Below are 26,483 nucleotides of genomic sequence, written 5' to 3'. Positions count from 1 at the left end.
CGTGCACGCACACATGCACGCACACACGTACCCACATACACACGCACGTACGCACACACGTACCCACGCACACACACACACGTACACACACGTACGCACGCGCACACACATGCGCATGCACACGCGCACGCACGCACACACACACACGTACACACACACACGCGCGCATGCACGCACACACACACGTACACACACACACACACGTGCACGCACACACGCACGCACACATGTACCCACATACACACGCACGTACGCACACACGTACACACGCACACACACACACGTACACACATACGCACACCACGTACGCACGCACACAGTTGTTCACTGCAAGAAGATACAACAAATAATTACTAGAAGATACTTTGTACAATTTAATTATATTTTGTGCATTTACATTTTTTCCACAAAATCAGAAAATGTGTCTGGCTCATTGTTTTTGATGAAATGAAATAAGAAAAGAAACAAAAGTTTCTGATTACATTTATTTAACATTATATCAAGTACATTAAAGGACCAGTATGTAGGAAATAATGGTAAATAAACTGTAACCATTCCAAAAATGATCACCATATGTTGTCAGAGAGTAAGGAAACACGATGAATTGAAGTAATGGTTTATTTGACAACATTACTGTAACCTGTAAAACCCTGTAAAACCCATGAAAAAAAATGAGTTACGGGGCGGAATCTCTTGGAATTTTCGTTTATTTTTTGAACGATTAATTCTAGAATAGCGTATTAATAATGGGCTGGCGTGTCCTCCTATTTGTGTTGCCAAATTAGCAAAGGCCAACTGTCAACTTGCTGTCAGTTGTAGTCATGAACGCCTACGAGAGGCAGGCAAATTTCCAAAATTAAAACAAGAAACAAATTAAGTGGACATCGGAGGAGCATGCTGATATGGCGACGTCTTCGTCAAACGAAGAATATCAAGTCTGACGCAGAGCTGGCCATATTTTTCCAAAACCGGTAGCCTAGGCTAAACTTCATCTGCATCGTAACTTCAGCTAAATATGTTACGTTGGTTAGAGAGGTATTTTTTGTTTTCACTGTTTCCGTAATGTGTAGCTGGGTCATGTTTGGAAAAACGTTAAAGCAGCTGCAGGTCAACTAACGTTAGCTTAGTCTTAATTACATCTGGCAACCCAGAAGAGGCTCGCGTCTGGTAGTCTTGAGAACGTTCACCAGTGTTTTGATTTTGACGTTCGGTAACAATCCTACAAATCGCTCCTTTAAAGACTTAAAGACTTAAAGACTGACAACAAAATGTCATTAAAAATCTGATATCACATCACTGAAGTGCTTTTTAAAATCAAGCCTTTAGGTTCTAGTGGTTTTAGAATGGCTAAGAGGCATTGTTAGGTTGTAGGTTCTAGTGGTTTTAGAACAGCTAAGGGGCATTATTAGGTCGTAGGTTCTAGTGGTTTTAGAACAGCTAAGGGGCATTGTTAGGCATAACTTTGGAGTGGTGTAGTATTCATGGCACAGTAATATAAAAAAACGTCATGGGTTCAACGTAGATAGTAGCAGTGTTTTTACAATGAACACGACTCAGCCAATCATAATGAAAGAGTGGACCGATCCAGCCAATCCAGTTTAGAGTGGAGTTTTAGCCCGATCCAACCGCTCCGTTTTAGAGTGGAGTTTTAGTCCGTTATAGAGTGGAGTTTTAGTCCGTTATAGAGTGGAGTTTTAGTCCGTTATAGAGTGGAGTTTTAGAGTGGAGCTTTAGTCCGTTATAGAGTGGAGCTTTAGTCCGTTATAGAGTGGAGTTTGAGTCCGTTATAGAGTGGAGTTTTAGAGTGGAGCTTTAGTCCGTTATAGAGTGGAGTTTTAGTCCGTTATAGAGTGGAGTTTGAGTCCGTTATAGAGTGTAGTTTTAGTCCGTTATAGATTGGAGTTTTAGAGTGGAGCTTTAGTCCGTTTATAGAGTGGAGTTTGAGTCCGTTATAGAGTGGAGTTTTAGAGTGGAGCTTTAGTCCGTTATAGAGTGGAGTTTTAGTCCGTTATAGAGTGGAGTTTTAGTCCGTTATAGAGTGGAGTTTTAGAGTGGAGCTTTAGTCCGTTATAGAGTGGAGTTTGAGTCCGTTATAGAGTGGAGTTTTAGAGTGGAGCTTTAGTCCGTTATAGAGTGGAGTTTGAGTCCGTTATAGAGTGGAGTTTGAGTCCGTTATAGAGTGGAGTTTTAGTCCGTTATAGAGTGGAGTTTTAGTCCGTTATAGAGTGGAGCTTTAGTCCGTTATAGAGTGGAGCTTTAGTCCGTTATAGAGTGGAGCTTGAGTCCGTTATAGAGTGGAGTTTTAGAGTGGAGCTTTAGTCCGTTATAGAGTGGAGTTTTAGTCCGTTATAGAGTGGAGTTTGAGTCCGTTATAGAGTGGAGTTTGAGTCCGTTATAGAGTGGAGTTTTAGTCTGTTATAGAGTGGAGTTTTAGAGTGGAGCTTTAGTCCGTTATAGAGTGGAGTTTTAGTCCGTTATAGAGTGGAGTTTTAGAGTGGAGCTTTAGTCCGTTATAGAGTGGAGTTTGAGTCCGTTATAGAGTGGAGTTTTAGAGTGGAGCTTTAGTCCGTTATAGAGTGGAGTTTTAGTCCGTTATAGAGTGGAGTTTTAGTCCGTTATAGAGTGGAGTTTTAGACTGGAGTTTTATTCCATTATAGAGTGGAGTTTTATTCCGTTATAGAGTGGAGTTTTATTCCGTTATAGAGTGGAGTTTTAGTCCGTTATAGAGAGGAGTTTTAGAGTGGAGCTTTAGTCCGTTATAGAGTGGAGCTTGAGTCCGTTTTAGAGTGGAGCTTTAGTCCGTTTTAGAGTGGAGTTTGAGTCCGTTATAGAGTGGAGTTTTAGTCCGTTATAGAGTGGAGTTTTAGTCCGTTGTAGAGTGGAGTTTTAGACTGGAGTTTTATTCCGTTATAGAGTGGAGTTTTATTCCGTTATAGAGTGGAGTTTTATTCCGTTATAGAGTGGAGTTTTATACCGTTATAGAGTGGAGTTTTAGTCCGTTATAGAGAGGAGTTTTAGAGTGGAGCTTTAGTCCGTTATAGAGTGGAGTTTGAGTCCGTTATAGAGTGGAGTTTTAGTCCGTTTTAGAGTGGAGCTTTAGTCCGTTATAGAGTGGAGTTTGAGTCTGTTATAGAGTGGAGTTTTAGTCCGTTATAGAGTGGAGTTTTAGTCCGTTATAGAGTGGAGTTTTAGAGTGGAGCTTTAGTCCGTTATAGAGTGGAGTTTGAGTCTGTTATAGAGTGGAGTTTTAGTCCGTTATAGAGTGGAGTTTTAGAGTGGAGCTTTAGTCCGTTATAGAGTGGAGTTTTAGAGTGGAGTTTTATTCCGTTATAGAGTGGAGTTTGAGTCCGTTATAGAGTGGAGTTTTAGAGTGGAGCTTTAGTCCGTTATAGAGTGGAGTTTGAGTCCGTTATAGAGTGGAGTTTTAGAGTGGAGCTTTAGTCCGTTATAGAGTGGAGTTTGAGTCCGTTATAGAGTGGAGCTTTAGTCCGTTATAGAGTGGAGCTTTAGTCCTGCTCTGGGGCCTAGTCTGTGGCTTCCTTATGCTGGATTTCCATCCTCTATTTGTGTTTGTGAGGACCAGTGAAGAGGTGGCCGTCGTGCTGCTTTCCTCTCATTCAGTGTGTGTGTGTGTGTGTGTGTGTGTGTGTGTGTGTGTGTGTGTGTGTGTGTGAGACTCAGCAGGAAATCCCTGTGCTTTTCTCTCCGCGTTCTCTCTTCTCCTTTTCTTCGGTCCTCATCCGTCCCTTTTATGTGCATTCCTGCAGCAGGTGACACACATAATGAAGAAAAGAAGTTGTCACTCTGTCAGGCCAAAAAAACACTACACACACACACACAGATACACACACACACACACACACACAGATACACACACACACACACACAGATACACACACACACAGATACACACACACACACACACACACACACACACACACAGATACACACACACACAGATACACACACACACAGATATACACACACACACAGATATACACACACACACAGATACACACCCACGCATACACGCTCTCTCTCTGTGTGTGTGTGTGTCTCTCTCTCTCTGTGTGTGTCTCTCTGTGTGTGTGTGTGTCTCTCTCTCTCTGTGTGTCTCTCTGTGTGTGTGTGTGTCTCTCTCTCTCTCTGTGTCTGTGTCTCGGTGTGTGTGTGGGGGGGGGTTGTCTAGTGATGACTGGAATGTGCTGGACGATGTCATTGTGAGGCCTCCTCGGCTGGTGTGTCCCATCCTATGGTACAGGCAGAGCAGATGGACGAGTCCGTGGAAACCTGTGTGTGTTGTGTGTGTTGTGTGTATGTGTGTGTGTGTTGTTGAGGCAATCACTTTACTTCACGCAGTAGAAGCCTGCTGCCCACACATCCACACCAACGAGTGTGTGTGTGTCTGTCTGTCTGTGTGTGTGTGTGTGTGTGTGTCAGGGTTTCCGTTGTCCGGTAATTACCGGACATTGGCCGGAAATAAAATGAAATGTCTGACAAAATTAAATCTCTCCGGTCAAATTGTCCGATTGAAATTGGCTAATAATCCCGTCCCCTAACGCAATTTGTATTTGAGAATAAGCCTTAATATGTAAGCCTATATTATACATCCTGTGGCTAAATTAACAGGCTTTACCGTTTGAAAAGTAAGCTATTAAACAACACGCATAGCCTATGCTGCATTTCAAATAGGAAGCGCACGCTTAAAACGTCCAAATGAGTGAGGCGGTTCAAACATGGCCAGGCCCAGGCAGATAGCCTCAAAAGTTTTTTCAGAGGCCAGACGCGATGGATGATAAATTGGTAACGTCTGAAGCCTCAGATGTCCGGTCAACTCTACCACCACCAGATAAAAAGCAGAAGTGTCGGGCGTATCTGTCGGAATCAGTGACATTGGAAGTGGAGTTGCGGGGGATGCGGCCGCTCCAAGACACTGTCATTCTCCGTAGCCTACACTAGACATGCAAAGTGTTCTTTACCCAAAGCATACAGTAGGCCTATGCGTTCTCTGTCTATGATCTGCAGGGTTAGGGCCTCTTCGACGAGGAGATTACTAGTCCGCGAATAATTTCTGGCATAATTAAAAGGTATCATTGAACCGCGGCCGAAAGAAAAAGAAACTAAACATTTCCCAGAATAGGAAACATTTCTTAATTTATTGGTATCAAATAAAGAGGCATAGCATTAGGGGGTAGTGGTGTGAGCGCTCATTCTTGTGTGTGCGCATCTGTGTAAGTTAAACAGTCACCACTGGAGATAACGTGGGTAGCAGCAACAAACAACGTAGCCTTTTTAAAACAACGAACAAAGCGGACTCTTGCTGTCCATGAAAAGATACTGGCTAGATCTTGTTAGGCATGTTTAAGTTGGGCTAATGAACATGTTGCATTCTATACAGCTTGATTATGTCATTCTTTAAGCTACATAGCCTGTCTCTGACTTTATTAGAATTGACTAATTAAGAAGCGATAATAGGATATTTGACCGGCATATCACTAAAATGTCCGGAAAACGAAACCTCTGCCGGTCACTTTGACCGGCACCATTTTTTTCTAGCGGAAACTCTGGTCTGTGTTTGTTTGTGTGTTTTTGTGTTTAGTGCCACCTGCTAAAAGGAATTGAATGCAGTAGTTCTTGCCACCAGGTTGTTAAAGACTGGTGATGTCAAACAAGGACAGATAACCTGACGGAGGACTCACACAAAGAAAGGAGTCTGTGAAGGTGGGAAAACACACACACACACACACACACACACACAGATGATTGTATGAGGAAAAGAGATGGGTAAGGCACAGAAAGAGAGATTAGTGAAAGGTACAAGAGAGAGAGAGAGAGAGACGGGGGAGAGAGAAACAGAGACATACCTGACATGCTTGCTTGTTTTGTTGATTTTTAGAAAAGCATTTAAAGCATTTGACTATTTTCTAAAATTTTACAAAGCAGTGTAGGAGGTAAAATACATGATTTAATCAAAACCGCTCTCAAACATTCGTCATATTAAGATTACATAGGCCTGAAACTCAGTGCCTCAGGAAGCTTTGACCTTGTAGTGAATACGCGGAAATAAAGAGCCTGCAGTACTCCCTGTGCTATCAAAAGACATTTTCATAAAACTCAAATTCCAATGAAAATCTGGTGCAAAGTCTTTGACAGTGTCATCATGTCAACTGCATGGTCCAGATGTGACTAGTGCGGTCCACTCAGTACGCTAGACTATGTGCCTAGTGCGGTCCACTCAGTACGCTACACTGTGTGACTAGTGCGGTCCACTCAGTACGCTAGACTACACTATGTGCCTAGTGCGGTCCACTCAGTGCGCTAGACTATGTGCCTAGTGCGGTCCACTCAGTACGCTACACTGTGTGCCTAGTGCGGTCCACTCAGTACACTAGACTACACTATGTGCCTAGTGCGGTCCACTCAGTGCGCTAGACTATGTGCCTAGTGCGGTCCACTCAGTACGCTACACTGTGTGCCTAGTGCGGTCCACTCAGTACGCTAGACTACACTGTGTGACTAGTGCGGTCCACTCAGTACGCTACACTATGTGACTAGTGCGGTCCACTCAGTACGCTAGACTACACTATGTGCCTAGTGCGGTCCACTCAGTGCGCTAGACTATGTGCCTAGTGCGGTCCACTCAGTACGCTAGACTACACTATGTGCCTAGTGCGGTCCACTCAGTACGCTACACTACACGGTCCACTCAGTACGCTAGACTACACTATGTGCCTAGTGCGGTCCACTCAGTACGCTACACTACACGGTCCACTCAGTACGCTAAACTACACTATGTGCCTAGTGCGGTCCACTCGGTACGCTAGACTACACTATGTGCCTAGTGCGGTCCACTCAGTGCGCTAGACTATGTGCCTAGTGCGGTCCACTCAGTATGCTACACTGTGTGACTAGTGCGGTCCACTCAGTACGCTACACTACACGGTCCACTCAGTACGCTAGACTACAATATGTGACTAATGCGGTCCACTCAGTACGCTAGACTACAATATGTGACTAATGCGGTCCACTCAGTACGCTAGACTGTGTGCCTAGTGCGGTCCACTCAGTACGCTAGACTACACTATGTGGAGGGAACATCCCACAGAAGTCTGCATGCAGGATCTATTAGAAATGCCCCCAAGGAAAGCAGCCACACATACATACAGGGCAGAATCAGACTCAGATCAGAAACTAACTGGCATGAAATGTTCCCATTGGCATTAAATATACAAAAACGACTCCTACAGTTGGAAGAGTTCAAAACCCAAGAGGTCAGCATTAGCTCTGTCAGTTGGTTCTGAAGTTAACTACCACACCAACTCGTCCATTTTTAGACCAGCACTGCTTTCCAAAATAAGATCAAAGTAAAACTAATTATGAAACAAAGCCAGAAAACTCATCTGGAACATGGGGCCAATCAAACCCATTCACAAGCCTAATTAGAGTGCTACTTGTCCCTAAAAAGACATGATGGATTAGAAGAGCATCTCTTCACCGTCAGATACAAAGGAAAGGCATATCCAAGGTTAGTGACCGTCACCACGGTCTTGTCATAGAGAAAGGCAGATCCAAAAAAGCATGAATTTCAGCTTCCTAAAAGACTGGTAAATTGGCACAACTATTAGGAGAACGACCGGAATGGCACAATACTGCCATAACATGACTTGATGTTGCTATATAATCTCTTGTACAAACGTGTGTGTGTGTGAGTGTGTGTGTGTAGATATAACTTTTCATATTACTGTTCCTCCCCTCAACCTCTCCCATTCTCCATATTTTTCAATATCTCAATGTTATTTTTTTCTGTTTTAGATGTTAATGTGATGTATTGTTATTTATGCTTTGGTTACACTGTATCTCAGCAATCATGCTAATAAAGCAACATTGAATTGACGTGTGCGCACACACACACACACACACACACACAGAGAGAGAGAGAGAGAGAGAGAGGGAGAGAGAGAGAGAGGAGCCAAGGAGGAGAGACATAAATAAAAGAGGGCAGAGACTGATTGAGTGAGAGGAGAGAGAGATAGAGAGAAAGAAAGAGATAGATAGAGAGAGGGGAGAGAGAAAGCTAGACGGATGAAAAATCCCCAATCAGGAAAAACATGAGGCATAGAGGACAGGGACAGATTTACCCCCTACACACACACACACACACACACACACACACACACACACACACACACAGAAACACGCGCGCGCGCACACACACACAGAAACACACACACACACACACACACACACACACACACACACACTACCCAACCCCCTGCCTTTGGATCCCCACCAGGCAATCACTCTGTTTGGAAAATAAACAAAATGACTAACAAAATAGGCTAAATGAAGTGTTTCACCACACACACACACAATCACACACACACTAAAAAGCCTTATCCTAATTGGAGACCCTTCGGAAAGGGAGAGGGTGAAAGAAACAAAGTGTTCCATTGTGCCTCGACAGCTTTGCAACACTACCCAGCAGAGACCGAGAGAGAGAGAGAGAGAGGGAGGGAGGGAGGGAGAGAGAGAGAGAAGGGTTAAAGATGGACGGCAAAGGGATAAAAAAAAAAGAGTCCAATTTCTCGAAGAAAAGCGAGATGTGTGTAAAAGAGAAAACGCAGCACGACGCAGGGGTAATTGCACATGATTGACACTCGTGTTTACCGTATGTCAATCAATGCCAACAATTTATCCAGCATCAAAGCTGAATTTCCAAACACACACACACACAAATGCAAAAGCATCTAAAACATGACAAAAAGATAAAAAAAAAAATACATGGCCATTTTCTACTCAATAATTTGATTTGGGAGTCATGTCTATGTTGTGGGCATATTGTCAGACGCCACCTCACCAACACAAAAAACACTTGAGGTCTTTAAACGAACAAACTAAATTAGAATTTCATCAATTTATCAGAGACTCCAATCTAGTCCGTTCCCTAAAGATCCTGTCTGCGCCTTATATCTCGGACTAGCTCTAGGGGGCCTCAGCGTTTGCTTGCCATGCTATATGTTGAAGTTACGTCTTAGTCTGTAACTTACAAGTACAAATTAGATTAATATGGCTGTGAGTATAATAGAGTATTTTGGTCGGTCGCATTTTTGAATCAATGATTTATTGCAAGCAATCTTACAGGCTAGCACAGCCATGCTCACCAGACAACATAGCCAGCATCCATTACATGGCTCTACGCCTGTGCCTATGGGGCTGCTGCTAGTGCAGTGCTTATGGGGGTGCTAGTGCAGTGCCTATGGGGCTGCTGCTAGTGCAGTGCTTATGGGGGTGCTAGTGCAGTGCCTATGGGGCTGCTGCTAGTGCAGTGCTTATGGGGGTGCTAGTGCAGTGCCTATGGGGTGCTAGTGCAGTGCTTATGGGGGTGCTAGTGCAGTGCCTATGGGCTGCTGCTAGTGCAGTGCCTATGGGGGGGGGGCTGGTAGTGCAGTGCCTATGGGAGGGGGGGGGGGGTTTAGTGTAGTGCCTATGGGCTGCTGCTAGTGCAGTGCCTATGGGGGGGGGGGGTGTTAGTGCAGTGTCTATGGGGGGGGGGGGGGCTGGTAGTGCAGTGCCTATGGGGGTGTTAGTGCAGTGCCTATGGGGGGGCTAGTGTAGTGTTTAGGGGGGGCTGCTAGTGTAGGTGCCTATGGGCTGCTGCTAGTGCAGTGCCTATGGGGGGCTAGTACAGTGCCTATGGGGGGGGGGATGCTAGTGCAGTGCCTATGGGCTGCTGCTAGTGCAGTGCCTATGTGGGGGGGTGCTGCTGCTAGTGCAGTGGCTAAGGAACATGCAGTAGCCACATAGGTCATGGGTTCGATTCCCAGCTGCCACTTTAGCCCAAGGAGACCCCTGCAATGGTTATCTGTAAGTCACTTTGGGTAAAAGTATCAAAATGCATAAATGAATTAAAACAATTGTGTTGACCTATGTGGTAGCTGATTCCATACGGAGACAGAGGAACTGTGTTTACCTATGTGATAGCTGATTCTGTTCAGGGTTAAGCTCTGCTTAGTAAAACATGTTCGCATCTGTCCACATAAAACAGTCATTTCGAAATGTAACCCCCCCACCCCCCTACTCTAACCCAGCAAACCCACTCTGTCTCTATGGTCAGATCCTGCTGATCCACTCTGTCTCTATGGTCAGATCCTGCTGATCCATCTGCACCAGCCACTCATATACACACACCATTACACACATGCAGTTTGCACTCACATCTGTCATAGAATCACACACACACACACACACACACACAGAGTGAATACTGACTGTCCCTTTATGAACATGTATGCCGCATGCATGCATTCTGAAAAGGCCTGTAGTCTTGAGAGTGTGCCTGTAGCACAGATGACACGTGTGTGTGTGTGTGTGTGTGTGTGTGTGTGTGTGTGTGTGTGTGTGTGTGTGTGTGTGTGTAAACACAAACACACACAAAACATCCTGGATCCCTGCCACAAACAAATCACATGCACACACACACTGCAACACTCCACTCCACTGCCACACAACACACCCAGGCATAGGCACACCACACACACACGTACACACACACACATGCATATCCACTTTCTGTTTGTGCTGTCACACACATGTGGGTGCCAATGTGGTCAGTGTTTCACGGTTGTGTGTGTGTGTGTATGTGTGTGCCCCTCCGGTCAGTGTTTCACGGTTGTGTGTGTGTGTGTATGTGTGTGCCCCTCCGGTCAGTGTTTGACGGTTGGCCACTCCGGCTCTAAGTGGAGTTGGGTTCCTCTCCGGGACTTAAGGGATTTGCAGCTCATTGTTCCGCTGCTACCCCACTGGACACTGTTACACACAGGAAGGAGCCCCCCCCACCCCACCCCACACACACACACACACACACACACACAGTGTTACGCATGGGAAAGAGGCGCTAAGCCCCTCATTAGCCAACTTAACAAAGACACATTCACTACAGGTGAGACAGAAGGTCAGGTACCCACCCACACACACACACACACAGACTCACGCGCATAGACTCCTACACACACACACACACACACACACACACACACACACACACGCATAGACTCCTACACACACACACACACACACACACACGCGCATAGACTCCTACACACACAGAGACAGACACTCACAAGCTACCAGATCCACCTCCGCCTGAGCAGTCACCAGTGACACACACACACACACACACACACGCACACACCAGTGATGTTACACTGTGAAGATAGCGGGAGGGGCAACAAAAGCTTAACCTTGTGACCGTCATAGAGTAGAGTTTACAATACTGTCACAATAGTCTTCCTCTCTCTTTCACACACACACACACACACACACACACACACACACACACACACAGAGTAGAGTTTACAATACTGTCACAATAGCCTTCCTCTCTCTTTCTCACACACACACACACCCACACACAGAGTAGAGCCGTCACCGTCACAGAGTAGAGTTTACAATACTGTCACAATAGTCTTCCTCTCTCTTTCACACACACACACGCACACGCACAGAGTAGAGTTTACAATACTGTCACAATAGTCTTCCTCTCTCTTTCACACACACACACACATAGAGTAGAGTTTACAATACTGTCACAATAGTCTTTTCTCTCTCTTTCACACACACACACACACACACACACACACACACACACACACACACACACACATAGAGTAGAATAGAGTTTACAATACTGTCACAATAGCCTTCCTCTCTTACACACACACACACACACACACTCACTAAGAGATCAGTAAGTGTCTGGCAGAGATGAAATGTCTGGCTAGATATGTCTATCTAGCCGTCTCAACAGGCATCAACACGGCATGTGTGTGTGTTCAAAATGAACACCAATAACAAACAAACAAATATAAATCTGAGTCAGAGTTGACATGTGGAATGTACATGCATGCACACACTTGGTCACAATACACACAAACACAACACACACATACACAGATTTACGTGTCCGTTTAAGAGAATTCCAGAAGAAGAATCTTACGAGAATTTAAGCAGAATCTTACGAGTGGAATTCAAGATTGAGGTAAACAAAGTAAACAAGTAAACAAATAATACTCACACTAAGAAACACAGACAGATGCATGTGCACACACACACACACACACACACACACACACACACACACACACACACACACACACACACACACACACACACACACACACACACACACACACACACACACACACAAACACCCACACACACACACAGACACACTTCAGGAGCTAAAACCCATGGGTGCTAGCAGCTCTTATTAGCACGCCTTTTAAGGAGCTACAACCCATGGGTGCTAGCATCGCACGCATGCACGCACACAGACACACACACGCACGAAAGTACGCACGCACGCACACACACACTCACACAGACACTTGCACACACACACACAGAAACACACACACGCATTCACACACAAACACACACACTCGCATTCACACACACGTATTCACACACATACACATGCATTAACGCGCATTCATACACACACACACACACACAGTCAAGTCAACTTTATTTATATAGCACATTTCATGTGACAAGCACAGATGTGCTCAACACACACACACGCTGCAGTCCATTGAGACTGAATGGCCATCTCTGAATGGGTGGAATTCAGCGGAGAATTAATGTGTGAATATGCTGTAATGTTGGTGGTTGCCACTTCAGCAGACACACACACACACACACACACACAACCACCACATTATCCTTTTAACTTGACCATGGGAACTGAACTGTGCCCCCCTAAGCCCCCCCCCCACACACCCCCTCTTCCTCCTCCCACCAAATCAATTCAAAAAGGAGAACAAAACCTGAAAACCTCAGCTACAGGCTTTTAGCCTTCAGGCAACAGATAAAAGAGGAAGAAATGATTTCTCTTTGACATCTGATAACAACTCAATGGACATTGAGGGTGAAAGCGGAAAAGGCCGGATGAAGGGCTAATGAGAGAGCTACCTTTCTGATCATCACCGCTAGACCACAAGGTTAATATCACTTTAGCCACACACACACAAAGAGACAGAGAGAGAACGATATAGACAGACATAGGGAGAGGGAGAAAGAAAAAGAGAGAGAGAAGGAGAGAGAGCAGGCACATGTTCAAGGTTGCCAGCGCTGGTCTAGCTTATAATGAAATCGACAGTCTTGGTCACACTACAGGGCAGGCTGATAATTTATTTCAGCAAAGACCTCCACACACTAGTGTAAAGTACACCTTTCTCTCTTACAAAGACTTCCACAAACTAGTTTAAAGTACACCTTTCTCTCTTATAAAGACCTCCACACACTAGTGTAAAGTACACCTTTCGCTCTTATATGGTCTCTCTACATAACTCCCTCCTGGACTTCCCCTCTTAGCACCCATGGGACTAGAGAAACTGGCGGTTGCTGAATATTCACAAATAACCAGTGAATAAGCACAAATTAGCAGTGAATAAGCACAAATTAGCAGTGATTTTGGTAACTTTCCTGAGGACAACCACTAAAATCAACACTGAGTTAGTGCCAGTGTGTGTTAAAGATGTCTGACCATCTGAATGGATTACAACCGAAGAGAGAGAAAAGGTGTTGTTCTAGTAGGCTCCTCACCTCAGAACCCCAGCAGAACCTTTGAGTGAGGCAGCAGAGGAAAGAATGGACACTTACACATTGGAGGAATCTGTTCCAGCTTCTCAGAGTTCTGGTCAGATGTCAGTTCTGGCGGCTGTTCTGGGTTGAACACTGGGTGGTTCTGGTTCTGAGCAGGTTCCACCGCAAAGCAGCCAGGCGGATCCGACAAGGGCTGACCGGGCGTGTGCGGGGCCTGCTTTCGGACCCGGGTCAAGTCCAGAACACTGCTGGGGAACTGCTTCTGAGTGACTGAGCTTTCTTCTTCTGCAGGCACACACACACACACACACACACACACACACACACACACAGAGAGATCTATCAATTAGAGACATCTGTGATGTTTGTTTTGATTTATTAAACAGGCATGAGTGACTGTGTATGAGTCGCACGGCATTATGGGTAACTAGACTAAATAACACACAGGCCTGACTGGTTGGTCTGTATCTGTCAGTCGCACAGCATTATGGGTAAGTAGACAATGGTCAATACCAGAATGGACATCAAAAAAAGAATATATCAATAGTCCAGCACTGAAATGGACATAAAAAAGAATATATCAATAGTCCAGCACTAAAATGGACATAAAAAAGAATATATCAATAGTCCAGCACTGAAATGCAAAACAATGCTGCATCATACTTCTGGTCTATTGAAAGTAAATAGTCACTTTTTACGTATATATTATATGCAGGACCAGTCAAACGCTTGGACCTACTCATTCATAGTATTCTTTTCTCTATTTTGACTTCTTTCTTAATTTCCTTCACTGTAAAAATGTACTGAAGAAGACATACAGAACACAATGTTCTTTCAAAGTATATACACATACTGCAGTGTTTCCCATACACTGACTTATTTGTGGCGGCCCACCACAATATCAACACTGACCACCACACAATGATTTTCCTGGTTGTACTAAATTGTGCTTAAATCTGGTTAGCATCATAACCGCGCTGCACTAATTTGTTAAAAACTGTTGCATTCGAGTTAATTCTGCAAACCTACCACCACAAATAGAATTCAATTCTGTGGGAAACACTGTACTGTATGTGTGTGTGTGTGCATGCATATGTGCATATGTACTCATACCAGAGTTTCCAATTAGTTTGAGAGGCTGATTTGAATAATATCAAATAGTAGTTTAGTAGTAATAGTAATAGTAGTCAAAATAAAGATGTGTGTCCAAACTTTTGACTGGTACTGTAAATATAAAATTATCTATATTCAACATATGCATATGTGGTGGGAAAATATATGTATGCTATTGTATTGAATGTGTTGGGGAAACCATAACGTATACAAATAGGAATTCTACTAATGCTTTTGTTATCATGGAGAGACCAGAGAAAAATAACACAAGGACAAACAACAACAAAAAAGAAAGAAAGAAACAAACCCATGTTTACCAGAGTGTGTGTGTGTGTGTGTGTGTGTGTGTGTGTGTGTGTGTGCATCCATATACACACAGGGCAAAGACAAAACAATGCTGTGTTCATCATATTCAAACCCCACGGAAATACTGACAACTCTACATAGTGTTCCACTAAATACATTAAACAATGTAAACAAAAACAACTGCTGCAAGTTACAATGCTAAACTTCTTTACGTGATGTTAATATACAGCCCATGAGAGTCGTTCTTGTGTGTATAGTATGTGTGTGTGCGTGTGTGTGTGAGACTCACGGCTGTTCTGTGAGCTGCTCTTGAGTACACCTCGTCGCCGTAGTAACGCCACCTCCAGCTCTGAGGGTGCGTGTGTGTCCCGAGGCGCAGGGCTGTGAGGAGTGGAGTGGGGAGTCTGATGGACAGTGTCCTACTCCGTTTCACACACACACACACACACATAGAGACACACACACACACACACACACACACACATAGAGACACACAAACACAAACACAAACACACGCACACACACACACACACACACACAAAAGCTTACGCATGCGCACACACACACACACAACAGACACACACATACATACTCACACACAGAACACATATACACACACACACACAGGGGGTTTGCACATCACAAAGAGACCAGTGGCATTGTAACAGTATAATCAGATGTTAGAAACTCTACAGGAGATGGGGGGGGGGGGGGGGGGGGGGTTTGAAGTTGTAGTTGAAAAACTACAGTTACCAGAATGCCTCTGAGCTGCTGGATGGCAGAGCTGGAGGGGATCTGCTGTCGCTGTGGGAGAGGAATTCAGAGAGAGAGACCAGTGAACGTTAACCCTGGAGAATGCAACATGGCCGCCACAGCACAGGGGCACAGTAGGATGACTCCTGGAACTTATGGAAGCACAGCTATTCAGTCATTAGCATGCAACACCGGCTATATATGATGACTATACATGGGCCTTCATTAGCATGCAACACCAGCTATACATGGGCCTTCATTAGCATTCAACACCAGCTATACATGGGCCTTCATTAGCATTCAACACCAGCTATACATGGGCCTTCATTAGCATGCAACACCAGCTATACATGGGCCTTCATTAGCATGCAACACCAGCTATACATGGGCCTTCATTAGCATTCAACACCAGCTATACATGGGCCTTCATTAGCATTCAACACCGGCTATACATGGGCCTTCATTAGCATTCAACACCAGCTATACATGGGCCTTCATTAGCATGCAACACCGGCTATATATGATGGCTATACATGGTGGCCTGTACATGGGAACATGTCTGACCATTTGTATGTAGTATCACAATGTAGAGAGTAGTAGATTTGTTTTATTTGTGTGTGTGAGAGAGAGTGTATGACTGTGTTTTTCTGAATCTATGTGTGTGTGTGTCTGCATGATTGCTGTATGTGTCTGCATGTGTGTGTACGTTGTGTGTGTATGTGTGTGTACGTTGTGTGTGTGTGTGCACCTGCAGTGGTCTGGCTTGATGAGGCTCCTGCTTCACGGGTCTCAGGTTAACCCCCTTTTTAATACGCATCATCATCTCCTCCACCGCTTGCTGCCGGATGTCTTTTTCTGGAAAACACACACACACACACAGTGTCTGTGAGTCTGTCTTTACTTTAAACTGTTATTTTTTATGTTAATATAAAAATGTATATTTTTATTGATGCCATTGTAAGTCGCTTTGTAAGTAAGTATAGTAAGTATACTCTTTTGATCCCATTAGGGAAATTTGGTCTCTGCATTTATCCCAATCCGTGAATTAGTGAAACACACTCAGCACACAGTGAGGTGAAGCACACACTAATCCCGGCGCAGTGAGCTGCCTGCAACAACAGCGGCGCTCGGGGAGCAGTGAGGGGTTAGGTGCCTTGCTCAAGGGCACTTCAGTCGTGCCTACTGGTCGGGGTTCGAACCCTGCCCCAATTTGATATGTTTATCTCACTGAATACCTACAGTAACATCTGTTGTCTGCCTTTCATTCGGGAATCATTGTTTAAACAGGCCTCGATGTTGCTTGCTTGGTTCAAGCTTATCTGTGAGATTAATTTTTGAGACGTAGCTGAAGAGTTCACCGCCACAGCATCTGCAGTTGGATTGACAGTTGACCGACAGCTGCTTAATGACAGACCGCCTTCCAATGACTCTATAAAGATTACTCTAAATTATCATTGCCACTCCATTTAAACAACTGCCGTTATACAATCAATTTTCTCCTTTTTTCTGTTGGAGTGTGGGTTGGAACACTGTGCCGTTAAACTGTCACTATTTTACTACAGCCCATTATGATGAAACGGCTTTAAAAGACGACCTTGATGTTTTTGGTTTAATAACTGATAGAATACAGAATGCCTTTCTCTGCCGCCGCACCAACAATGGGACATAATTCTCCTGAAGAAATTCAGTGACCCATCCCCACTAAAGTCTTCACTTAGGTTAGGCCCATCCCCACTAAAGTCTTCACTTAGGTTAGGCCCATCCCCACTAAAGTCTTCACTTAGGTTAGGCCCATCAACACTAATGTCTTCACTTAGTTTAGGCCCATCCCCACTAATGTCTTCACTTAGGTTAGGCCCATCCCCACTAATGTCTTCACTTAGGTTAGGCCCATCCCCACTAATGTCTTCACTTAGGTTAGGCCCATCCCCACTAAAGTCTTCACTTAGGTTAGGCTGACGATCACCTAATCAGCGTCAGGCAGTCATGGATGAGCATCAGCTTCTGTGGTCCAGCCAAAATATGTGACACAAAAGAGTGTCCGCACACCCAAAATGTAATTAAAAAACGTTTTGACCCGACAGGGTCTTCTTCAAGCAAAAACACCCTGAAGAAGACACTGAAGAAGGTCCTGAAGAAGGTCCTGAAGAAGGTCCTGAAGTTCTGCACCTGGCCCAAACATAGGTGGGATGTACACTCTACGAGCCAAAATGTACCTCAGTATATACCTCAGTCCCTACTTAAGGTGGACCCTGATGGGGCTGGGCTACATCCTATACCTCAGTGGGGGTCCCTACTTAAGGTGGACCCTGATGGGGCTGGGCTACATCCTATACCTCAGTGGGGGTCCCTACTTAAGGTGGACCCTGATGGGGCTGGGCTACATCCTCTGCCCCCACGAGTGGGCGAGCACCTCCTACATCTGTGCTGTGATGTGAACTCTACTGTATGTTCTCTTTTGTCCTCGGGTTGGGGAAATAATGACCGAATCAATGTTATCCATGTTATACTGCACATCACGTTAAATGTTTTGATGTGGCTGTCTTCCGTAGCATGGACAATTACCAGATTGGAGTTCTTTAGTATTAGTCTTAGTCAGCTGTAAGAAATGTTCTCTAGCCTTCTGAGGGTGGTGTGGAGGCAAAAGCATGCGCTACCTGGTTCTTTGGCTGGGGAGTCCTGTTCAACAAGAGGGATTTCCACATCCGAGGCTTTCTTTTTGCGCAGCATTGCTAATAGTGTGCTAAAAATGAATGATAAACATAACACACACACACACACACATATACAAACACAGGGCATAAATCATGAATATGACATACAGAGAAGCACATGAAATGTGTGTGGTGATTTTGTTAAATACAATTAGACAAGATGTACATTGATGTTAGTGCAACTGCATGGAATATGAATCTATTGTTACCCAGAGTGAGTCCATCAAACCAAAGTATCACTATGTAACTTGCCAAATGGATTGCACAACTCTGATCTTAAATAGGTAGGGTAGAGCAGGAGGTACGCGACTATTCCTGGTCCAATCTGTGCATTGGAAGTTAGATGGATGAGATATATATATATATATATATATATATATATATATATATATATATATATATATATATATGGTGTTGACTATGTGTGACTCTTCACAGCTCAGGGATGGGATAATCTACATGATAATTACTAGATTGAAATTGTGTCAACAGCTGAAATTTGCCATGTGCAGTAAGATGACCAAATATTTACGAACATTTTGTTTGCATAAAATGACATTACTGATCCATTCCAAACACTGATAATAGTTCATGGTTATGGTTATATAATTTAGCAGACGTTTTTGTCCAAAGTGACAAAACAATACAATAGATAAAAATTAACAGTGAACAATTTTAAAAAGTTGGTAAGACCACATTAAGGAAAATAGCAATAATAAACAATAATGTCAACGCAATATCAATGATCAACCTAATGAAAATAAACAAATAGCATAATATACAATCTAATAGCCATCTAATACCCCCCAGATTCCAGTGGCAATCTGTCCCAACATTTAGCAATATAATCAAACAGTCCAAATGTAAATTAAATCCCAAACCGAACATCTTCTGCTTTTGATAGCCTGGTATGCCGCTCCAAACGAAACGCATGTCTCACAATAAAATGCACCACGTAAGAAATAAAGGCCTGCCTGAAATACAAGCCTGCCCCAAATAAAGGTACTCTAAAAGACCCTAGCCATAATTTGAGGATTTACGATCTGTCTAAACATTCCTCACCTGTTATCCAGACATGCATGAAAACATCTGAAAACAAAACTCACAGCCATAGGTTATTTTGAGAATGAGTATGACTTTCTCTTCTGCACTGTCCTAACCGTTAAAACGAGGCATATGACGAGGCATTGCAACTGTTTACAGAGATACACTATATAAGGTTGGCTGCAAAGATTTATATTGCATTCTCCACATTTTTATCTAAATTACATGTACCACCATTATTTTCGTTCAGTGAATCTTTTGTAAATTGCTTTACATTTACCGTCGGGCCTTGTTGGCTGCCTTCGTTATCGCCTCAGCTTGCAGACTTTCACTCCGTGCCTCCACGTGGCCCAAAATGCTTGATTGCATTGCATCCTCCACATTTTTAGCTAAATTTTCATGTACCACACCACCATTTTTGTTCAGTGAATCTTTTGTAAATTGGCGGCCTTCTTAACGCCCAGCTCACCTCATTTCACTCCTTCATCCATCTTCAACATTCCTGGTAGAATTCTCAATCTTTTTGGCCTCTATGTGTCCAGTTACATAGTCTCTGTTCTTGGTCTTGGTTTTTGTGAAATAAATTTCATTTTTTGACTGATGCGACTTATAGTCCGGAAAATATGGTGATTAATAAGTACTGGGCAACTTATTCCACCAACAAGAAACCACTTGAATTTCACCTAGCGTTTAAGGCTGGTCGACACGCACATCAAAAGACCGCAGTGGTTGGTTGGGGTGAGAGGTGAGAGATGAGGTGAGAGATTTACATTTTATTTTGCCCACTAAAGGGAGTCAATGCAGAGTAATAAAGAGAGGAGTTACATGTGTCCTCTTTGGCTAATTGAAGACCAGGCGTGCTGCAGCATTCTGAATCAATTCAATCTTACTAAGATTGTAACAATCTTACTACACAAGCAGGCAGGCCAGCTAAAAGTGAATTACAATAGTCCAGCTTGGAGATGACCATGGCCTGTACACTGTAAGTTGTGTGGAATCTTGTGTTAGATAAGGTCTGATCTTTGTAATGTTGTAAAGGACAAACCAACATGATTTTGCAATTGAGGCTACATATACAGAGAAGTTAACTTGGTTATCAATTATGATGCCCAAGTTACGTGCCGATCTAGTTAGGGTCAGTGAAGATGAGTCAAGCTGGATATTAATCTGTTGGGGAATAGTTGTTTTAGCTGGAAACCCCAAAAGTTCAGTTTTTGAGAGAAGGTGCCGATCATTCATTTAGACTTAAGTATCCTTAAGGCATGCAGAAATCCAATGAGAAACGGTCCTCAGGTGGGAAAGACCAGTAAAGTTGAGTATCGTCCGCATAGCAGTGATAGTCAAATTAATGGGAGCGATTGATCTCACCCAAGGAAGAGGTGTAATTAGAGAAAAGTAAGGGCCCTAATACTGATCCCTGAGGCACACCTGTGGTGAGGTTGCCAAGACACACTGAATGAACGCCCTTTAAAATCAGTTAAGAGCTTTCCCAGAAATTGTGTGTGTGTGTGTGTGTGTGTGTGTGTGTGTGTATGTGTGTGTGTATGTGTGTGCATGAGTGTGTGTGTGTGTGTGTGTGTGTGTCTGACCTGAGAGGGTTAGCGGGTAGGCTCTGTGTGGGCGGTGGAGGAGGAGGAGGAGGAGGGGGTGGTGGAGGTGGAGGGGTGGAGGAGGGAGTGGGGTTGGTGGCCTGCTGAAGCTTCTTCTGGAGCTCCTCCACTGAACAACACACACAGAACACACAGAACAGAGAGAATGTGGAACACTCAGCATTTAGAACACAGGCCCTACAGAACACACACAGAACACACAGAACAGAGAGAATGTGGAACACTCAGCAACACAGGCCCTGCAGAACACAGATAGTTCAGGCCAGATGTACTAACACACACACACACACACACACTCATTCATTCTCTCTGGGCCAGATGTACTAACACTTTTGCGCCCACTTCAGGCATATTTGTTTCGCAATGTGCACGTAAAATCATGCCGATGTATGTATAAACAGGCTGCACAGAGGTAAAAGCGCAGACTGCCTGTCGCGGGAATTTAAAAATGGCACATTGCGTTTTTTGTGTCATGCATATGCATTCATAGGAGGATCCAGGAGAAAGTGGGAGTTTAGTGTAAAAATGGGAGGGGAAGAGTAAAGAGCGCCTAATTATGTATTCCGTGGTATGTACAAAGACTGCTCGTGAAAGCGAACGTCTATTCTGCAGCTAAAAAAACTTCCGCCTTGTAAAAGCAGGTGTTAATACAAATTGCGGTTAAATGTGTCAATAACAGAACCTTTCAAAGACAACAGAATTGCTATTTAGAGCACCAGTTTGGCCTCTTTGTACTATATCAAAAGCAACCTTAACTTTCGTTGGCCTTTCGAATGTCTTACTTTCACGTAATCCATTTAAACTTTCCTACTTGCTAGATTTGACCAATCTTCCATAGCCTACGTGCACAAGTAGTTTGAGTAAAAATACTGATGTTCATTATCTCCTCCTTGTTGACATCTTATCATGCATTTCATGATCGCTAAACGTTTGATTCTTTTTAATGTTGTCATCAGTTAACTTAATGTTGTCATCATTTGACTTTGACTTGACTTTGACTTTGATCATTCAACTGCGCTTGTATGTAGGCTATGCCGTTCAGTTGTGGATGTTCGTAAATTGCGGTAGGGGGCGGAGAAAGGCGCAGATTACACAATGAAGTGAGATTTTGATAAACACCACGTACACATCTGAGAACTTTTTGTTTGACTCCCCTTTTTCTGACAGCGGTTATCCTGAGACCTGACTCCTTTTAATCTGATGTCTGAGAAATGACTGTAATTCTGTAAACTTGACAGCGGTTTTCCTGAGACCTGATGCCTTTTCATCTGATGTCTGACACCTGAGTCAGACAGCTGAGGATGTCCTAAAATGTACACCGTACGCTGATAACGCTACGTTCGCAAATGTACGTACATCTGGCCCTCAGAATGAATTGAGGACAGATGAAGGACAGACTGCTGTGAGCAATTCTGGACACTGACGCTGGTACTCACTTCAAACAGGAGCTCTGTTGTAGCAGGCGCAAGTTTAAGATAAAAACGAAACAAACAAAGACACTGTTCAGAATAAAGTTCTAAACGTCAGAACTACATTATCCTTCATTTCATGAATATGTGCATGTATCTTATTAAGCTATATTATCTTTCAAAACTCTACTGTTGAATGTGTCACATATTTCCTGGACATCACTGCACAAAGTACACAGTTGGCTTTCAAACAGTGATGCACTTTGCCCACAAACCCACATACTTCTTCATGATAGTTCTTTAAACGGTGATGCACTTTGCCCAAACCCACATACTTCTTCATGATAGTTATTTAAATGCTGATGCACTTTGCCCAAACCCACATACTTCTTCATGATAGTTCTTTCTCTTCCACTTGTCCAGGGTCATCATAACTACTGACTGCCTTCCGCCTATTAGCTTTAGGAAACTGTATTTCTTTCTTTTTTTTTTTAAAGTATATTTTTGGGGCTTTTTAAATGCCTTTAATTGACAGGATAGTGGAGAATGACAGGAAGCAAGTGGGAGGGAGAGTCGAGGTGGGAGAGTGGGATCCGGAAAGGACCACGGGGCGGGAATCGAACCCGGGTCGCCGGCGTACGGTGCAGGTGCCCCAGCCAGTCCACGGCCGGGGCCTAGGAAAGTGTATTTCTGAGTCGAACTAAAAGGAGTCGAGGTAAAAGCCAGAGTGGACAGATGCCCTTATTGACCTTGGTTGACCTCTGACCTGTGAACCTGAGGTCCTTGGCCTCGGTCTCGGCCTTGGCGCGGATCTCCCAGCATTCCCTCTTCTCTTCCTGCAGGAGTTCCGTTTTGCGCTGCAGAGCCGCCACTTCCTTCAGCAAGTCGGACGAGTTCAGCTTCTCCTCCATGGCCTTCATCTACAATGTGTGTGTGTGTGTGTGTGTGTGTGTGTGTGTGTGTTTGTGCACATGTGTGTGAGAAACAAAGAGCCATATTTGTGGAAAATGTACAGCAGAATAAAGCATTGTACTGCATTCGATACTCAAGAGTAAGGATGATTGACAAGCACAGAAGTTACAATACTAGACAACACTCCAGCTCACAGGAGGTCTCTCTACACACACACACCTTTGACATTATAGCAGTTAGAACACACACACACACACACACACACACACGCACTAAGCTCACAGGAAGTGTCTCTAAGTTCAAGTTTCACTTTATTTATCCTTAGAAAAGGAAATTTAGTGTGCAGCAGGATGTCTAAAACATACACAGAAAAAGCACCGCCAGATGCCAACAACATTGACAACACAGGACACACAAGAACAGCACAGGACACACAACAACAGGACACTCCTTCCCCTAAAAAAACAGACCGAATCCAATTGGACAGTACACAGGTACATCTGTCATAATGAACATGGACAGGAATAAATAAGTAAATAAATAATCACATAATGTATAAAAGATTCAAGAAATCAATCAAGTGAATTCAGGTTCCTAATAGTCACAGGAATAAAAGAATCGCTGGCATGTCTAGTTCTTAATAAAGGTAACCTAAAACGGCGACCTGAGGGGAGCAGATTAAACTCAAGAACACACATAAATACAAAACAACATAATAATATTTAAAATTGAACAGGGAACAGATTAGAATGTAGGTCAAATATAGTAAGGAGAAAAGTTATAGTAAACAATAATATCAATTCAATCAATAGCCTAACAAAAAAGCAATGGAAAAAAAAAGGGGAAAGGCAATAATAAACAATAATGTCCATTCAATCAATAATATAAAAACAATGACATGCTAAGACTACATTAAGGAGATTATCAATAATAAACAATAATGTCAAATTAATTAACAGCCCAATTAAAATAAAACAACATTATACAAACCATAACACATAAGCGCTTAAACAACTAAGTAAATGTTGAATAGGAATGTCTTTAGACCCCTCTTAAACGACCCAAAACTACCACAGGAACGGAGAGCACTGGGCAGTTCATTCCACCAACATGGAACCACTGAAGAGAAGAGTCTGGAATTAGACCCAGTTTTCATGACTGGTCGATACAACATGCGCTCACCAGAAGACCGCAGTGGGCGGTTAGGGATGTAAGGCTTGATTATTGAATTAAAATAACTAGGAGCAGATCTAGTTAGTGTCCTATAGGCCAAAGTGAGAGATTTAAATTTAATTCTGGCAACTATAGGGAGCCAATGGAGAATTAAAACCCACCTTAGGGCCACAAACCTGCAGAGCTCACCTTTAAAACCCACCATAGCGCCACACACCTGTAGAGCTCACCTTTAAAACCCACCATAGTGCCACACACCTGCAGAGCCCACCTTTAAAGCCCACCTCAATGCCACACACCTGCAGTAGTGCCCCTTTGGAATACCCATACGACCTTTCGGCAAATTTGAAATTCGCTCTGCAGGGCACACAAACACAATCGCTAATCAATCGTGGGAAATTAATAAATGGACATTGGGAAAGAACGAAGTACGGCTAATGACAACCACTCAAGCAAGCAGTAATAGAAAAATCTAATTACCAGATAAACACCAATGCTGTATGGAAATATATTTGTATTAATGTATTTTGGCAAGTACATTTAAACTGTTACAACAAATTTCACTGATATTCCCTGACTTTGCCCTAAAAAAATACAATTGACTTTCCTGACTTTCCATGTTTGGAATATAGACTTTAATAAAATGCCATGATATTCCAGAAATTCCATGACCTGTGGAAAACCTGTGCCCACCTCAGTGCCACACACCTGCAGTAGTGCCCACCTTTACAGCCCACCTCAGTGCCACACACCTGCAGTAGTGCCCACCTTTACAGCCCACCTCAGTGCCACATACCTGCAGTAGTGCTCACCTTTAAAGCCCACCTCAGTGCCACACACCTGTAGTAGTGCTCACTACTATTCTATATACCTATTCTCATACCTACTCCTATTTGTGTATAAAATAAAAAGCAATGGTGAAAGAACACAACCCTGTGGAGAGCCTGTGGAAGAAAGGGCTTCTGAGGATAAGACACCATTAACCCTGACACACTGCGACCTATTAGACAGAAAGTCCAGTATCCAGCCAATTAAGTTAGGGCTCAAGTTAAAAAGAGCCTGAAGTTTCTCAGCCAAAAGGTAGGGCTGAATGGTATTGAACGCTGAAGAGAAGTCAATAAAAAGGAGCCTAGCATGAGTTGTTGAGGTATCAAGATGTTGATAAAGGGAATTTAACAATGTAAGTATTGAATCCTAAACACCTCTGCTAGCCCTATATGCAAACTGGAGGGGATCTAACTGTTCCTCCACCTGTCTCAGTAAGTCCTGCTTCACCAACTTTTCAAAGGTCTTCATCACCACTGAGGTGAAAGCTACAGGTCGGAAGTCATTTAAGACCTTGGGGTTCTTACACTTAGCCACAGGAAGGATTGTAGAGTGTTTCCAAATTTTTGGCACTGTTTGAGTCTGGAGTAATTGAGTGAAAATCACTTTGAAGATCTCCCTTAACTGACCAGAAGAAGACTTGAGAACTTGACCACTGACGTTGTCAGGGCCAGGACTTTTCCTAACCTTGGTTTGTTTAAAGAATGATTTGACCTTAGAGACATCAATATCGAAAGCAGAGGAGTCACTAACCAAATTGTCACTCATGTGACTGATTCTCGCACAAAAATCACTGTTAGAAAATCTCATATAAAAGCTGTTTAATTCATTTGCTAGCTGCTCATCAGAATTAAACCCATTCAAGGACACAGTGTTGTTGCCTTTATGTAGGCCTGTCATTAGTTTAATGCCATTCCACACGGACGTGAGATCAGAGTCAGAGTTATTGAATTTGGACTCAATTCCACTCTTGTACTGAAGCTTAGCCTTAGCAATTCCAGCTCGCACAACCTTCCTAA

At 43.5% G+C, this 26,483-nt stretch overlaps 1 protein-coding gene across 1 annotated transcript in view; it reads right to left on the bottom strand.

Annotated features, from left to right (window-relative positions):
- Nucleotides 1–403: 403 nt before the first annotated feature.
- The window catches only part of shtn1 (shootin 1), a 63,309-nt gene continuing 37,229 nt past the window's right edge, over nt 404–26,483 (bottom strand). Inside the window, exons 10-17 of the mRNA XM_076286315.1 lie at nt 23,321–23,474; nt 21,125–21,254; nt 18,435–18,520; nt 16,526–16,632; nt 15,778–15,828; nt 15,314–15,443; nt 13,663–13,890; nt 404–3,761 (exon numbers count right to left, since the gene is read on the bottom strand). Of these exons, the coding sequence (XP_076142430.1) occupies nt 3,760–3,761; nt 13,663–13,890; nt 15,314–15,443; nt 15,778–15,828; nt 16,526–16,632; nt 18,435–18,520; nt 21,125–21,254; nt 23,321–23,474 (888 nt within the window). The 3' untranslated portion in view covers nt 404–3,759. The remainder of the gene's footprint in view (nt 3,762–13,662; nt 13,891–15,313; nt 15,444–15,777; nt 15,829–16,525; nt 16,633–18,434; nt 18,521–21,124; nt 21,255–23,320; nt 23,475–26,483) is intronic.

Source organism: Alosa pseudoharengus, unplaced genomic scaffold (assembly GCF_046254945.1).
Source record: "Alosa pseudoharengus isolate Yale_2024_CS ecotype anadromous, Long Island Sound unplaced genomic scaffold, YU_APseudo_1.1 YU_APseudo_1.1_scf_15, whole genome shotgun sequence".
Lineage (NCBI taxonomy): Eukaryota > Metazoa > Chordata > Actinopteri > Clupeiformes > Clupeidae > Alosa > Alosa pseudoharengus.
This window is presented reverse-complemented; position numbering and strand designations above follow the sequence as displayed.